The 15,179-nt window shown below is 66.9% G+C and overlaps 3 protein-coding genes across 3 annotated transcripts in view; 2 read left to right on the forward strand and 1 right to left on the reverse strand.

Annotated features, from left to right (window-relative positions):
• The window catches only part of TUBG1 (tubulin gamma 1), a 195,331-nt gene that overhangs the window by 109,020 nt on the left and 71,132 nt on the right, over positions 1 to 15,179 (reverse strand). The gene's annotated exons all lie outside the window — the stretch shown is intronic.
• Positions 510 to 3,118, forward strand: GHDC (GH3 domain containing). The gene is made up of 8 exons (XM_065749147.1): positions 510 to 774; positions 871 to 1,001; positions 1,082 to 1,658; positions 1,770 to 1,959; positions 2,031 to 2,102; positions 2,204 to 2,337; positions 2,425 to 2,513; positions 2,757 to 3,118. The coding sequence occupies exons 1-8, from the start codon at positions 510 to 512 to the stop codon at positions 2,955 to 2,957; spliced, it is 1,659 nt and encodes a 552-aa protein (XP_065605219.1). The 3' UTR covers positions 2,958 to 3,118.
• On the forward strand, positions 4,767 to 14,516 carry LOC136056778 (inactive phospholipase C-like protein 2). Its single transcript, XM_065749121.1, has 6 exons — positions 4,767 to 4,967; positions 9,437 to 11,923; positions 12,008 to 12,211; positions 12,343 to 12,418; positions 13,948 to 14,057; positions 14,151 to 14,516. The coding sequence occupies exons 1-6, from the start codon at positions 4,794 to 4,796 to the stop codon at positions 14,334 to 14,336; spliced, it is 3,237 nt and encodes a 1,078-aa protein (XP_065605193.1). The 5' UTR covers positions 4,767 to 4,793; the 3' UTR covers positions 14,337 to 14,516.

Below are 15,179 nucleotides of genomic sequence, written 5' to 3' on the forward strand. Positions count from 1 at the left end.
ATGGGGTCGGCGCTGCCCCCTGCCCCCATTCACAGGGGCGAGGGGGAATGAGGGTCGGGAGCTGGAGGCATTGCCCCGGGCAAAGTAAAGCGAACCGAACTCCGCTGTTGTTATTATTATTATTATTTTTTAATAAAAGGACGGCCCTGTGCCGAACGGTGCACGTCGGGCTGCGTTGGTGGTCGTTTTTCAGTTGCGATTCGTTCCTCCGCTCGCGTCGCCCCGTCGGGGTTGGGGAGGGGAAGGGGTGGGAAGGGGATGTTTGGTTTTTGTTTTTAAATAAAACGCAGAAGGGAGAAAACGAAAATAAACCCCGCGCACGGACGCAGAGGCGGAGCCGCCCTCTGTTCATTTCCCTGGGGGGGGTGGGGGGGGACAGCGGGCGGGCCCGGGCGCGCTCATTGCCCGTCATTTCTGCCGGAGCCGGAACAGCCGAGAGCGACCTGGGGGGGCCGGGCCGGGGGCAGCGGGAGCGCGGCGGGGCGGTGCCGGCACCGCCGGGTGCGGGGATGCTGTCGGTCGCGCTGCCGCGGATGCTGCTGTCCGCTGTCCCCGGGGCGACGTTGGCCGCGGTCCTCGCGGTGTCGGTGGCCGTGTGCGTGGCCGTGTGCGTGGCGCTGCCCTCCTCCCCGCCGCTGCGGCACCGCCTGCTCCGCGCCGCGCTGCTGAGGGCCGCGGGATGGCAGCGGCGCCGTCTGGAGCTGCAGAGCACCGACGTGCGGCACGGGCAGGAGCGGCGGCTGCGGCGGCTGCTGCCCCACGGCGCGGCCCCGGGTGAGCCCGGCGGGGCGAGGACGGCGGGGTGGGGGAGAGGGAAGTGGGGGTGGGGAGGGAAGGACGCCCTTCTGAGCCGCGCCGTCCGCCCCGCAGGGTCCGACGCGTTCCGGGAGCATCGCCCGCCGAGCCCGGGCTGCGCTGACGGGGAGGGAGCGGAGCCGCTGCCGCCGCTGAGCGTCCGGGCCGCGCTGCGGAGCTGCTGGAGCGCCGAGCCCCCGCTGCAGGTAGCGAGGGGCCGCGGGGAGCGCGGCGCGGACGGTGCCCCGTGGCTTTGCCCTGCAGCCCCCGCGATCTCTCCGCACAGGGGGCCCTGCTCCACCTGCACGCCCTGCACGCCGCGTTCCCGCAGGCGCTGACGCTCCGTGGCACCGCTCTGCTGGGCTGGGCCCCCGCCGCTCCCCGCGCCCCGGGGCTCTGCCCTCTGCCCACGCTGTACTGCACTCCCCCCGAGGCCGCCGCTCTGCCCTCGCGCTCCGCAGCGCTGCGGGTGCAGCTGCTGTTCGCGCTGCGGGCACGAGCGCTGCGCGTGCTGGAGGCCCGGCTGCCCAACGAGCTGCACGACGCGCTGGCGGCACTGCGGGACGGCTGGGCCGAGCTGGCCCGTGAGCTGGAGCTGGGCACGCTGAGCCCCCAGCCCGGGCTGCCCGAGGAAACGCGGGGTCGGCTGCGGGCGCTGCTGGTCCCCGACGGCGCGCGTGCGGCCGAGGTGCGGGCCGAGTGCGGGCGGGGCTTCGAGGGCATCGTGCGGCGGCTGTGGCCGCAGCTGCAGGTGGTGGTGGTGGGGACGGTGCGCGGCGGGGAGCGGCTCTACTGCGATGCCCTGCGGCGGGCGGCCTGCGAGGGGCTGCCCCTGTACTGCCCCTGGTACCGCGTGGCAGGAGGTGAGTGCCTGGGGGGGCGGCGTCCCCCCCCGCGGGGATCCGTCGCCTCTCTGTGCCCCGCGGAGGGGACGAGGAGAGCGATCTGGGGCTCACACGCCGCTCTCTGCCCAGCTCTGCTGGGTGTCAACCTGTGGCCGAAGGAGCCCACGCCTCGCTTCGTGCTGTGCCCAGAGTGGGCGTTCTGTGAGTTCCTGCCCTGCCCGGCCGAGGAGCAGGAGGAGCAGCGCACGGTGCTGCTGGGAGAGCTCTGGGAGGGACGCGAGTACACGCTGATCCTCACTGCCCGGCCTGGGGAGTACAGGTGCTGCTGCTGTGGGGCTCGGGGGGGGCTGTGCCCCCCTCCCCAGCTTCATTCCCTCGCTGCCCACGTAGGTGCCGTGCTGGAGAGGTGCTGCGGGTGGCTGGCTTCCACAAGCAGTGCCCTGTGGTGGAGCCCGTGCGCAGGTGAGGTCACCCCAGTGCCCCTCAGCTTCAGGCGGGCTGTGGGGGTGCACGGTGCTGCTGGCACCCCCGGTGCAGGGCACCCCGCTCTGCTGCGCCCACAGGGAGAGCCAAGCACTGAGTGTGCGTGGTGAGAGCATCCCAGAGGAGCGCTTCTGCCGCAGCCTGTGCCGCGCCGTGGGCATGTGGCCGGGTGCCCGCCTCGTGGACTACATCTGCGTGGAGAGCACCTTGCTGGGTGAGCACCCCAAAAGCGTCCTTGTCACCTCCGCCACCAAGAGCTGGGGGCTGTGGTGGCCGTGACGTGCTGGTGGCACCACCGCAGGTGCCTCCTCAGGGGCCGGTGCCCCCCATTACGAGGTTTTCGTGGAGCTGCGGGGCCTGCGGGACCTGTCGGAGGGGCAGCGGCACAAGGTGAGGGGGGTCGGGGTTCGCCGGGGCGGGCAGGGTGCGGGTGGGCTGCTCGCTCCGTGCCTCCCCGGCCGCCACGCGGTGGCAGTGCTCGTCGGGTCGGCTTTGCTGCTGTGCTGAGCAGGAGCCCGCAGGCGGTGCCCCGCAAGCACGGAAGGCTTCTGGCCGAGGGGCTCCTTCTGTGTGCTGTCAGAGCAGGGGCCCTGGGGAGGTTTCGGGGGATGGCAGCTCCCCTTCTCTCTGCAGCTGGATCACTGCCTGCAGGAGGATTTCCCCATCTATAAATCGTTCCGCTTCAAGGGCAGCATCGGACCCCTCCGCCTGCACCTGGTGGGGGCCGGGGCCTTCGCGCGGCTGCGGGATGCCATGGGCTGCCCCGTCCCCATGCCCCGGGTGCTGCGGGAGGAGCGGCTGCTGCCCGTCATCCAGGGCACTGTCATCTCCTAAGGGCAGCGCTGGGCTTTGCTTGGGGTCACCCCCCCCGCACGGAGTGGGACTGAGATGAGGGCACCCGATGGAGCGGACGGAGCCAGCAGAGCCCGGCCCTGGCCCTTCTCAGGGCTCACTTAGGGCACAGGGTGGGACTGTGGCTGCAGGTGGGCATCCCCAGGGCCTTCCTGCACACTCCTTAGCCAAAGGTTGTCCCCATGGAGTGCTGCCACACTCAGGGCAGCGGTGCCTGTGCCTTTCCTGAGGGTCACTTGCGGGTTCAATGCAGGAGAGACTTCCCCAGGGTTGGGGAGCCCCGGGGCTCTGCAGCTTCGTGTCCCCACCACGGATACCCCGGCAGTGCGTGTGGAGGCAGCAGTGGGAGCTGCCCCTCCACAGCCCCAGCACGACTCCACTGGTTTGGAAATGTCAGCTCCAGTGAGGGCTTTTTAATGTAAAAGACAAATAGTAAAAAAAAGAAAACAGATGCAGAATAAAAGAGGATTATCTCTCAAATATAAATAAAGGACAGCGCTCTGGGATTGATTTTTTTTAATTTTATTTTTAATCCTCGTTAAGAGATTTGTTGGTGACGGCCCCGGCTCTGTTCTGATGAGAAGTGGCCTTTGTTATCTGCTCGCCTCCGTCCTGGGGAAGGGTCAGTCATGAATATTTAAGCAGCTCAGCGTTTGTTTGGGGCTCTGGGAGTGTCTGGGGCCATTGGTGCCTTTGAGGCACAAATGTACGGGGGGGGGAAGGGGGGGGCGGTCCTTTCCCTGCTTGTTAAGGTTTATTTTAAGGGCTACTGAGCCGTGGCGCTCAGAGTGCCTGCTGTGCACACAGCTGGTACAGGGTGGGGGCAAGCGAGGCCGCTGGCGGAAGACATTGTCTTAAACAAGGCAGGCATGAAGCATCCCCGCAGTGCGGCCACCACCTCCTGCCACGGACAGAAATGGTGTGAAGTCCCCTTCCCTCCCAGGCTCCGATGGAGATAAGCCTGCAGCAAAATTCCTGCAGCAAGCAAGGAGGAAATTTTATCGTGGGGAGGGTTTGAAGACCCTGGAGATCCAGATAGGGACACTGGTGCTGGGCCAGTGTGCATCAGGTGTGCCCAGGGCTGGGCGTTACTGGAGGGCAGTGTTGGTGGGTGCTGGATAAAGGCCTGAGGTGAAGCACCGTGTGGTGCTCCCTCTGGTGCAGACAGCTGTGACCTGAGCATAGCCTGGGGAGCCCTGTGGTGCATCACATCCCACTGCTGTGCCCTTCCCCAGAGCCCCACTGTGCCCCACAGCAAAAACTTGAGCTCTCCTGCTTGTCCAAGCAGGGAGTGGGCTGGAGGTACCAGGCTGTGGGGTGTGAGGGCAATTTGAGCACGATGCAGGCAAGTTTTGGGTACAGGCTGCAGGGTGTGGGCTGGGTGTGGGTACCAGGCTGCAGGATGCCTCAGTGCAGAGAGTGCAAGTTGATTTTTGGCAGCAAGCTGCAGAGTGCAGGGTTGACCTGAGCACCAGGCTGCAGGATGCCAGTCTGGGTTTGAGCACCAGGCTGCAGGATGCCAAGCTGCAAGCTCGCTCTGGGTACCAGGCTGCAAGGTGCCGGTTAGGGTGGGGTACCGGGCTGCGGAGGCTCGAAGGTGCCGGTACCGGGGCACGGCCGCGCTGTCACCGTACACAGCGACAGCACGAGGAAGAGGAGGAGGAGGAGGAGGAGGGGGATGGGGGGGGGCCGCGCCGTCCCCGTCCCCGCCCCCGGCCCCGGCCCGTCCCCTCCTCCCGCCCGCTCCGCCACTGAGCCCGCAGCGGCGGCGGGCACAGGCACCGGGGCGCGCCCGGGGCCCCCGGTGGTGCCGCGGGGATGGCGGAGGGGCCCCGGAGCGCCCCGCCGCCCGGCTCGCCCCGCCCCATCGCTCCGCTGCCCAACGGGCCCCGCGGCGGCGGCAGCCCCGGTTCGGGCTCGGGGAGCAGCAGCCGCGAGGACTCGGCGGAGCGGAGCCCCGCGCCCGCCGCGCCCCGTGCCAGCATCATGAAGGTGAGAGCCCGTGCTCTGCCCCGACCCCCCCCCCTCCTCCCGTTTCCTTTCCCCTGGGGTTTGCTCTCGTTGTTCCTCCGCTCCCCGGGCTCCGGGCGGCACCTGCGCGGGGCTCGGTACTGCGGAGCGCCTCCGTGGGCCGAGCCCACCCGGTCGGAGCGGTTGTGCGCCGGTTGCTGCCACCTCTGCTGCCCCCGAGCACCCCCGGGCCGGGGTCCGCCGTGCCCCCGGGCTGTGGCAGAGCGGCGGCGGGGAGCTGCAGACCCCGCTCCCGGTGCACGGCCGCTGCCCGGCACCGCTCCCAGCCGCGCTGGCGTCGGGTCCCTCACTCTGCCCGCAGCCGGGGTCCCCCAAGGGCAAACCCAGCCCAGGCTTTGTGTACTCCTCGGGCCAGGCCCGTGCTCTGTGCCTCCGGGAATCTCAGCATCCATCGCCTGCTCGTGAGTTCCCTCCGTGACCGTACTGCCCCTGTGCTGGGCACAGCATGGCAGCAACTCCCCAGCCTGCAGGAGGGCACCCATGGGTGCCGGCTGCTCCTGGACCTTGGGCATCCTCTGAGCTCCCTCCTGCAAAAGCGTTGAGCCTCAGGCCCAGCTCCTGCCGCCTCCCAGGAGCTGAGCTGTGGGCAGGGGCACCGAGGGGGCTGTGGGTCAGTGGGGTCCCCCCGGGCTCCCCGTGTCAGTGGGCAGTGGGTCACGCGTGTGATTTTTCTCAAGCTGTTCCCTAATCGTGCTTACGTTGGCGTTGCTCACTGACACAATAGGTCGCGTCCGCCCGGGCCCGCCTCCCCACTCCTGGCAGCCTATTTTAAGCTGATAGAGCTCCGGTACTATTAATACCTCGTGTGGGGGCTGCTCCGTGCTGCCTGCCCTCCTGCCCCAGCGACCCGGCTCTGGGGACCTCCTGCACACTGCTGCCCATCACCAGGATGGTGAGGACACCTCCCCAGGCTCCGTGGCACTGCGAGGGCCGTGCGCTCATGGTTTTCCCAGGGGACCTCATGAGGTCCCCAGTCCCTCCCGCAGCCCCCGCTCTGTCTGCTCCCCATGGGGATGAGTGGGAGCTCACGGGGCTGCTCCACCTCTCTTTGCCTCTCTGCTGCACGCAGCCCTGGTGCTGCTGTGCATCACCGCAGGGTTTGGCCTTTGGTGAAGGTCAGGTGGCCCCGATCCAGCACTGAGGGGGCACTGCCGGAGGAGGAGGTCAGCCTGGGTCGGCGTCCCCAGCCCCTCCTGGTCTGCCACACGGCTCTGGGTCCCTGCAGGCCTGGTTTTCCCTGCTGCTGGAGGGCTGCAGGCTCCTATCTCTGTGCAGTGCTGGATCCTGCAGCTCTGGGTTCCCCAGGCTCAGCCCCAGGCACCACATGGGCTGAGCCCCTCCTTTGGGTGAGGCTGGTGGGGACGGTGGGTGGGCACGCTGCCTGCAGGAGCACTCCTCTGCTATTCCCTGTTTGGATGTGGCAATCTTGCCCATGTCCCCAGGGGAGCTCTTGTGTCCCCAAGCAGGAAAAGGGGATGGAGTGCATCCTCTGTCATTCAGCAGCAGGGACCCATTGCCCAGCCTGTGCCCAGGTTCGTGGGGAGCTGCTGCCTCTCCAAACCCCATCCTGGTCCCTGCGCACCACCGTGTCTGTGTCCCTGTGAGCAGCACCTGAGGAGCAGCTGTCTGGACCCACCTGAGGATGCTGTGGCTGTTCTGGGGCTGTGTGTCACAGCCAGCCTGTCCCCCACAGCTGCAGCTCAGGCTGAGGGCACCCACTAATGGTGGGCTGCAGGCAGCAAGGCAGGCAGACCCTGGTGACTAAGTGGAAGCGCATGTGGGAAGAGTTGTGGGCTCTGTTATTCTACGGGATTTCCAGAGAAGATTGGAGGAGTGAATCTGAAAGCAGAACCAGTGTCTGTGCTGGGCTGGGGGAGCCCAGGGATGGCCGTGCTGGGTGAGGCCGTTGGCCCCATGCATCAATGGGAGCGTGGCTGCGTGGGGACGCAGCGGGGAGGGCAGTGTCCCTGTGTCTGCCTGGAGGATCTGCCCCATGCATCTCCCCCGAGTTGGAAGCAGGGAGTTTTGGTGATCTGGGATGATGCTGGGGGGTTCCTGTGCCCATTCCTTCCCACTGCAGGCTGTGACCCTTCCCAGCACTCCGCTCTGTCCCCTTGCTGTGCGAGCTTTGGAGCAGTGCCGTTGCTCTGTATGGGGCCCGAGCTCCGCAGCCCCTCACTGGGAAGTGGCAGCTGGTGCAGCGGGGAGTGGATGTGTCACTCGGTCTTCTTGGCAGGGAATAGATGAGTGGAGAAGAACCCTGGCTGCTCCTGGCCTCCCGCTGCCTCTGCTGCTGGCTGCCCACACCCCGCTCACACTGCCCGTCCAGGACCGGGACAGCAGGGAGGACCGGGACATGGGACGTGCACACGGTGATGGATGTGTCACGCCCCAGTTAGACTCAGGAACAGCCGTGGCACCAAACACCGTGCTGGGTCAAGGCGTCCTGCTCCCCTCCGCTGGGCAGCAGAGCTGCGGCTCCTTCCAGTGCACCCCAGCCCCAGAGGCTTTCGGTTCCCGTGTATCCCGCTGTTCTGTGCTGCTGCACTGCTGGGCACTCCCCCGGGGATAAGGGAAGGGAGCAGGGCAGGTCGGCGACCTGATGGGCCGGCCCTGCACTCATTTAGCCGGGTAAGGAGCAGGGTCACGTGACAGCTGAGATTAGGGTTGCTGCGCTTGTCAGGGCACTAATCACTGGAGGTAATTGGCTGAAGTGCAGCTTAGCACACACTGAAGAGCTGGGCAGGGTGTGGGGAGCTGTGTTTGGACGTGCTGTCCATGCCCGGCTGCGCGGCGGCAGTCAGCACTGCGCTCAGCATCACCGCGGGCGCGGTCTGTCCGGGCTGCGTGGCTGTGGTGCTCACACTGTGTGTGGCAGTGCTGCCCCGTGCTGGAGCCGTGCCGTGCTCCCCGCGGGTGGTGGTGGGGCTCCCACCCACACTGCTGACCTACTTAGCACCTTCGGAGCTCTGCCTGCCCCACTGCTGCCCGCACCTGGCCGGGCACTGGGCACAGAGCAGCACATCTCAGCTCAGACAGCTGAGTGTGCCGGAGCAATGTGGGAGCAGCAGCTTTGCTGTCCCTGTGCACGAGCACAGGGGGAAGCCAAGGGGTGAGTCCACCGGGCAGCGGGGTGTGGATGCACGCCGACGCAGCCAGCACTGGGAGATGCTGGAGCAGAGCACACTGTGCTGTGCACCAAGGGCTCTCCTGAGGGCTGGGATCGCTGCCTGCAGTGGGCAAGGGCAGGCTCTGGAGCAGCTGGAGGCAGGTCCCGGCAGCTGCTGGGTGCGAGCAGGCCCCCCGCCCCGCGTTTCCTTTCCGGATGGATTTCCTGTTTTCTGCACTGGGGCCCGGTACAGGGGTGGGGTGCACACCGGGTTGGGTGTGGGTCTGCAGGGCCTGCAGGTCTGGCCCTGGTGCAGGAGTGTGGCTGCACTGCCCGCTGCCCACAGGGCCACCTGCAAGTGTGTGCCCGGGTCTGGAGCCGCGAGGCAGCGCCATGCTCAGATTGCTGCTCGCAGGAAGCATCCTGACAGTGGTGTAGAGGCTCAGCCTTCCCCACGAGCCTGATGCTGAGCACTCTGCCTAGCACCGAGGCTCAGCCTTGGGGGGAGCATCCCCTCCCTGCGTAGGGAGGCTGAGCTGGGTCCTTAGATGCCCCCATGGCTTCTCCCTCTGATCCAGCAGCATCCCGATTGTCCTTGACCAGGGCTGCTACAGCAGCTCTGCCATGGAGATGTGAAAGCTTTTGGGGAGCTGGAGGGGTCGCTGCAGTGTCCACAAACCCTGGCAGCCAGAAAGAGCCTGCCTGTGCTGGAGACACCACCAGATTAGAGGTGACTCACCATAATCTTGAAGAAGTGGATTAAATCTCCCTGCTGCACTACTTAATGAAATCCATCCCATAATATGCTCCCAGCCCTGCTGTTCCCCATCCTGTCCCCCTCACTTCAGCTCAGTGGTGGTCGGGTCTTCCCTTCCCCTCCATGGGGACCCCCTTCCCGCACTGCCTGGAATTGGAGCCTGGAGATGCAGGGGGCTGGTGGGCACGGGGGGGGGGGGGGTCCTGCCAGGGCCTTTTCCTTCCAGCATCCACAGAGCCAGGCGGTGTCTGTGCATGGCTTTGCCCCCAGGGGTGAGCAAGCGGAGGGGCAGGATCCGGCTCAGGGCTGGGAGCAGGAAGGAAGGAAGGAAGGAAGGAAGGAATGCAGAGTTAAAATAAGCCCGGCAGTGGGGGAGGCCCCAGCTGGAGCCAGCTCCCGGCCTTTGGGGATGGGAGAGAGGGCCCAATGAGTGCAGGGGGCTCTGCGTGGCACGGGGGCTCCTGGGACCCCTCCCTGCACATCGGGGCTGGGCTGGGAGCCTGGGGGATGGGGAGTGCACGGTGCCTTGCCCTGATGGCTCTGCCCCTTCTGCCACTCTGGCAGGACGGCTCCCGGCAGCGGCCCATGCAGAAGAAGACGGTCTCCTTCAGCACGATGCCCAACGACCGGAAGATAAACAGCGCGGCCGCCTGCATCTCCTTCATGCTGGAGGGCTGCGAGCTGAAGAAGGTGCGCTCCAACTCCCGCATGTACAGCCGCTTCTTCGTGCTGGACGCCGACATGCGCTCTGTGCGCTGGGAGCCTTCCAAGAAGGACTCAGAGAAGGCCAAGATTGAGATCAAGTCGGTGAAGGAGGTGCGCGTGGGCAAGAAGACGCCCATCCTGCGCAGCAACGGCCTCTCTGACCAGTTCCCCGACGAGTGCGCCTTCTCCATCATCTACGGAGACAACTATGAGTCCCTGGACCTGGTGGCCAGCTCAGCTGACGTGGTGAGCGCCTGGGTGATGGGGCTGCGGTACCTGCTGTCCTACGGGAAGCACACACCCGAGGCTCTGGGGACTGGCCACCCCAGCCTGCGCACCTCCTGGATCTCCTCCGTCTTCGACCTCGCCGACCTGGAGAAGTCCGGCCGCATCCCCGTGTCCCGCGCCGTGCAGCTCATCAAGGCGCTCAACCCCGGCATGAAGGTGTCCACCATTGAGCTGAAGTTCAAGGAGCTGCAGAAGGCCAGCGAGCGGCCCGGGGCCGAGCTGACCTGCGAGCTCTTCGTGGAGGCGTACTGCGAGCTCTGCACCCGGCCCGAGATCTTCTTCCTGCTGGTGCAGTTCTCCAGCAACAAGGAGTACCTGGGCCTGAAGGACCTGCTGACGTTCCTGGAGGTGGAGCAGGGCATGGAGGGCATCACGGAGGAGAAGTGCTTGGAGATCATCAGCAAGTACGAGCCCTCCAAGGAGGGCCGGGAGAAGGGCTACCTGGCCATCGACGGCTTCACCCGCTACCTGCTCTCTTCCGACTGCTCCATCTTCGACCCGCAGCACCGCCGGGTGTGCCAGGACATGGCGCAGCCTCTCTCCCACTACTACATCAGCTCTGCCCACAGCGCCTGCCCGCTGGAGGACAACTTCTGGGGCCGCTCGGACATCAGTGGGTACGTCAGTGCTCTGGGGCTGGGCTGCCGCAGCATCGAGCTCGTGCTGTGGGACGGCCCCGAGGGCGAGCCCGTGGTCTACACCGGCCCCTCGGCCGCCTCCTGCGTGCCCTTCCACGCCGTGGTGGAGCTGATCGACCAGCACGCCTTCGCTGCCTCCTCCTACCCGCTGATCCTCTGCCTGGTGGTGCGCTGCTCGGCCGCCCAGCAGCGCCTGGCCGCACAGTGCCTGCGCAAGACGCTGGGCGAGAAGCTCTATCTGGAGCCGCCCGACCCCGCCGCCTCCTACCTGCCCTCCCCGGAGCAGCTCAAGGGCCGCATCCTCATCAAGGGCAAGAAGCTGCCGCCCGGCTGCGAGGACAGCGAGGGGGAGGTGTCGGATGAGGAGGAAGGCCGGGAGCTGGTGCGGAGGGTGGGCCAGGAGGACGGCGAGGTGGCAGAAGGGGGGGTCCCGCGGCGCGTGCGGCTCAGCCGTGAGCTGTCGGAGCTGGTCAGCCTCTGCCAGGCCGTCCCCTTCCAGGACTTTGAGAGCTCGCGGCGCGGGCAGCGCTACTGGGAGATGTGCTCCTTCAGCGAGGTGGAGGCAGGCCGCTTCGCCAACGAGTGCCCGGCCGAGCTGGTGAGCTACAACAAGCGCTTCCTCTCCCGCGTCTACCCCAGCCCCATGCGCATCGACGCCAGCAACATGAACCCACAGGACTTCTGGAAGTGCGGCTGCCAGATGGTGGCCATGAACTACCAGACGCCGGGGCTGATGATGGACCTCAACGCGGGCTGGTTCCGGCAGAACGGCGCTTGTGGGTACGTCCTCCGTCCTGCCATCATGCGGGAGGAGGTCTCCTACTTCAGTGCCAACGCCAAGGACTCCCTGCCCGGGGTGCCCGCGCAGCTCCTGCACCTCAAGGTCATCAGTGGGCAGAACCTGCCCAAGCCCAAGGGCTCGGGGGCCAAGGGGGAGGTGGTGGAGCCCTACGTCTGTGCCGAGATCCACGGCATCCCAGCCGACTGCGCCGAGCACCGCACCAAGACAGCCCTGCAGAGCGGGGACAACCCGGTCTTCGATGAGAGCCTGGAGTTCCAGATCAACCTTCCCGAGCTGGCTGTGCTGCGCTTCGTTGTGCTGGATGACGACTACATCGGGGACGAGTTCATCGCGCAGTACACCATCCCCTTCGAGTGCCTGCAGCCTGGCTACCGCCACGTCCCTCTCCAGTCACTCTCTGGGGAGCCCCTGCCCCATGCCACCCTCTTCGTGCACGTGGCCATCACCGACCGGCGCGGCGGGGGCAAGGGGCACCGCCGGGGGCTGGCAGGGCGCCGGGGCCGCCGGGTGCGGGAATATACCTCCACCAAAGCCACCGGCATCAAGGCCATCGATGAGGTCTTCCGGACGGCCACGCAGCCGCTGCGGGAGGCCACCGACCTGCGGGAGAACGTGCAGGTACACCGGAGCCACGCGGCGGTGCCGGGCTGGGGGTGCTGGGGGTGCTCCCGGCCCCAGCCCCACGCTGCTCTCTGCCCGCAGAACGCTCTGGTCTCCTTCAAGGAGCTGTGCGGCCTGACGCCCGCCGCCAACATGAAGCAGTGCATCCTGACGGTGGCTGCGTGGCTGCTGCACAGTGACAGTGCACCCAGCGTCACCCTCAACCTGGCTGAGCGGTACCCCCCCATGGAAGCCCAGGGCCCCATCCCCGACCTGCTGCGCAAGGTCCTCACTGCCTACGAGACGGTGAGTGCCGGGATGTGGTCCCAACCCGGAGGAGGGAGGGCGGGCTGGGAGGAGCTCTGCAGGAGGGGGATGTGGGGGAGCACGGGGGTCTCAGGGCTGCGCCGCTCCTCTCACTGCCCCTCGTTCCTCAGATGATCCAGACCAGCCGGACGCTGATCGAGTCGGCTGACGCAGTGCACAGCAAGCTCATCCAGGCGCAGCAGGCAGGTGGGTGTGGGGGGCGTTCCCGGGGTGCTGAGTGCTGGGAGCAGGGTGCTGTGCCTCGGAGCCGCCTGGGATCTCCCCAGGACAGCACCGGGCTCCGGAGCTGTGCGCGGCATTGTGCTCGCGTTTCCGTCCGTGCGGTGCGCGGCGGAGGAGCTCGGGTTTGCCGGGGCAGCCCGGGGCTCAGCTCTGCGGCTTTCCCACGTCCTGGCAGCGCTGCGGAGCGGTGCGGGGAGCTGCCCGGTGCTGCAGCGATGGAGCGCTGCCGGGGCCGGGGGCTGCGGGGGGGGCTGGGAGGGAGCGCACGGAGCGGAGGAGGCTGATGAGGAAGCGGAGAAGAGTCATTAGCTGCCAAACGCCGGAATATAATTAGCATCAGAAATAACAGACTGAGGCTGACGGTAGAAGTGGCAACTGAATGTTGTGACTTAAAAGACACATGGCTGAACCCACACAGGCAGGTGCTGCTGGCAGCCTTACCCGGCCCCGGACCCCATCCTGCCCCGATGCTGCCCTGCACTGCCACCCCACTCCCAGCACCGTGCTCCTGGCAGGCACTAATGGACACAGGGTCCTGCTGGCTCCAATGGACACAGGGTCCTGCTGGCTCCAGGACTGTGTGGGGGCACCCCGCGGGGCCGGGGGGCTGCCAGGCGCCGAGGGGGGTGGGGAGGAGGGGTCCGTGCTGTGCTGCCCCTACCAGCGCCGGCTGCTGCCAGCAGCCCTGGTTGTCCATTGGCTGCATTGAAGTCCGGGACCCTCCCCAAACATTTGGCTGTGAGCTGTGCTGCTGCTGTCAGTGATGGGGAGCACAGTAAGAGGGCTAGGGGTGCAGAACAAGGTGGGCTGCATGGCCACCTCCCCTGGCTGTGGGAGCCCTGTGCAGTGCTGCAGGAGTCAGCACCGCCCCGTGTCCCGTGCCTTCCTTGGAGGCAGTGGTCCGGGCTGCACTGACCCCTACGTTGGGGACCTGCAGCCACGACCTCTGTGCCTGGGTGCTGCTCCCTGCATTATCCCATGGGTGAGCTGCAGCAGTACGGGCGCTGTGGGGGGCCGGGGGTGCTGGCAGTGGGGTTGGGGTGTGGGGAGGGGTGAGCTGATTGGCAGCGCGTGGGTGAGCAGGCGTGTGTGGGAGCCCTCGTGTGGGCCTGGAGCCAGTGCTGCGTCAGGGAGGGGTAAATTTAGCACCCGCTCACGAGGACGTCACGCGGTGCAGTGTGGGGGCACACGCTCCAGCGTGGGGGGGGCCCGACAGCTCCTCTCTGAGCCCCTCTGTGTGGGCCGTGGTGTGGGGGGGCCGTGCCTCTGCCTGGGGTCACTGCAGCCCATCCCAATCCCACGGCCTTTGGGATCCAAAGCCAACAAGGGCTGGGGATGAGATGGTGGTGAATTGGTTGGGGCCGTTTTGGGACATCACTCCATAAAGGGAGGGGGCTCGGGGCTGCTGAGGCTGACCACGAGGTTCTCTGTGGGGTGAAGGACGTCCCCATGCACCACAGTGCTGAGCACAGCTCCGTGTGCCACGTGCCCAGGTATGGACTTCCACAAGGAGCTGCACCGCATCGAGGCCAAGGAGGGACTGCGGGGACGGAAGCTGCAGAAAGCACTGGAGAGCTTTGCCTGGAACATCACCGTCCTGAAGGTGAGGGGAACACACTGCACTCCTGTCCCCCCCACTGCTGACCCTGCTGATGTTGAGGGGATGCTCCCTGATGCCTTCTCCCTCCCCCCCCAGGGCCAGGCTGACCTTCTCAAGCACGCCAAGGCGGAGGCGCTGGACAACCTCTGGCAGATCCACAACGCCGGGCAGTCCTGTGGCATCGGCAGGAATGGTTTGGCCTCTCCAGAGCCCTCCCGGCTGCGTGCACCGCTGGAGCCCATCCCCGAGGCGGAAGGAGGCGGCGATGCAGCGTCCTGCTGACCCCGGCCTGGGGCTCGGCCCCCACGGAGCAGCTTCTGCTGCAGGAGCAGGGACTGGAGAGCCCGTGGCATGGCTGGGGATGGGAACGGGCAGGGTGCTGAGGGGCTGCAGTGGGGCTGGTGCAGTCATTCACCTGCCTGCGGACTGCAGGGAACCGGGGGATGGGGAGGGGTCACTCCTGTCTGCTCCCTCTGGCTTCCTGGGGCTCTTCCATCTGCTTCCAGAGTGGGTGCTGTGCTGTGGGGCTGGGGAGTTGAGCTGGTGGCACTCTGCTGTGTGCATGCACCCCCAGCCTGCTGTGCCCCCCCTCGTAAGATCTGCCCCAGGTGTGGGCTCCAGCTCTCAGGGCTGCAGGTTCTGCTTTGCCAGCCCTGGAGGCAGCCTGCACGGCTGGAGGGGGCCCGGCCGACCCCTGTCCCTTCTCCCAGGGCCTCCCCGGGTGTCCTCCAGCCCCTGCTGTGCAGAGGAGCTGGGCAGGCACCTGTAGGGCAGCTGGCAGTGGGTCAGGGGCTGCGGGACTGCTGCTGAGCAGAGCCGCCAGGGTCTGTGTCCTGGGTTTGTCCCACGGGTGGGCGCTCCGCAGCTGTGGGCTGTGATTTGAGGGGTGGTCTGCGGCTGCAGAGCGCTCTATTTATAAAGTGTGCGAGACCCACACTGTGCTCTGCCGTCCCCATCCGCGCCGGAGATGGGGTCACCGAATGAGGGGCGGCGGTGGGAATGGGGCACCGTCCCTTCCGCCGGTACCGTTCGGCCCCGCGCGTCACCGCGGCGCCCCTTTGTTCGGGCGGTAATTAGCGTAATGGGGCCGCGCGGAGCGGACCGAGATCCGCCCGTTGTCGGGAG

This window comes from Cyrtonyx montezumae, unplaced genomic scaffold (assembly GCF_038088225.1).
Source record: "Cyrtonyx montezumae isolate F1298 unplaced genomic scaffold, pur_monq_1.0 scaffold_58, whole genome shotgun sequence".
Lineage (NCBI taxonomy): Eukaryota > Metazoa > Chordata > Aves > Galliformes > Odontophoridae > Cyrtonyx > Cyrtonyx montezumae.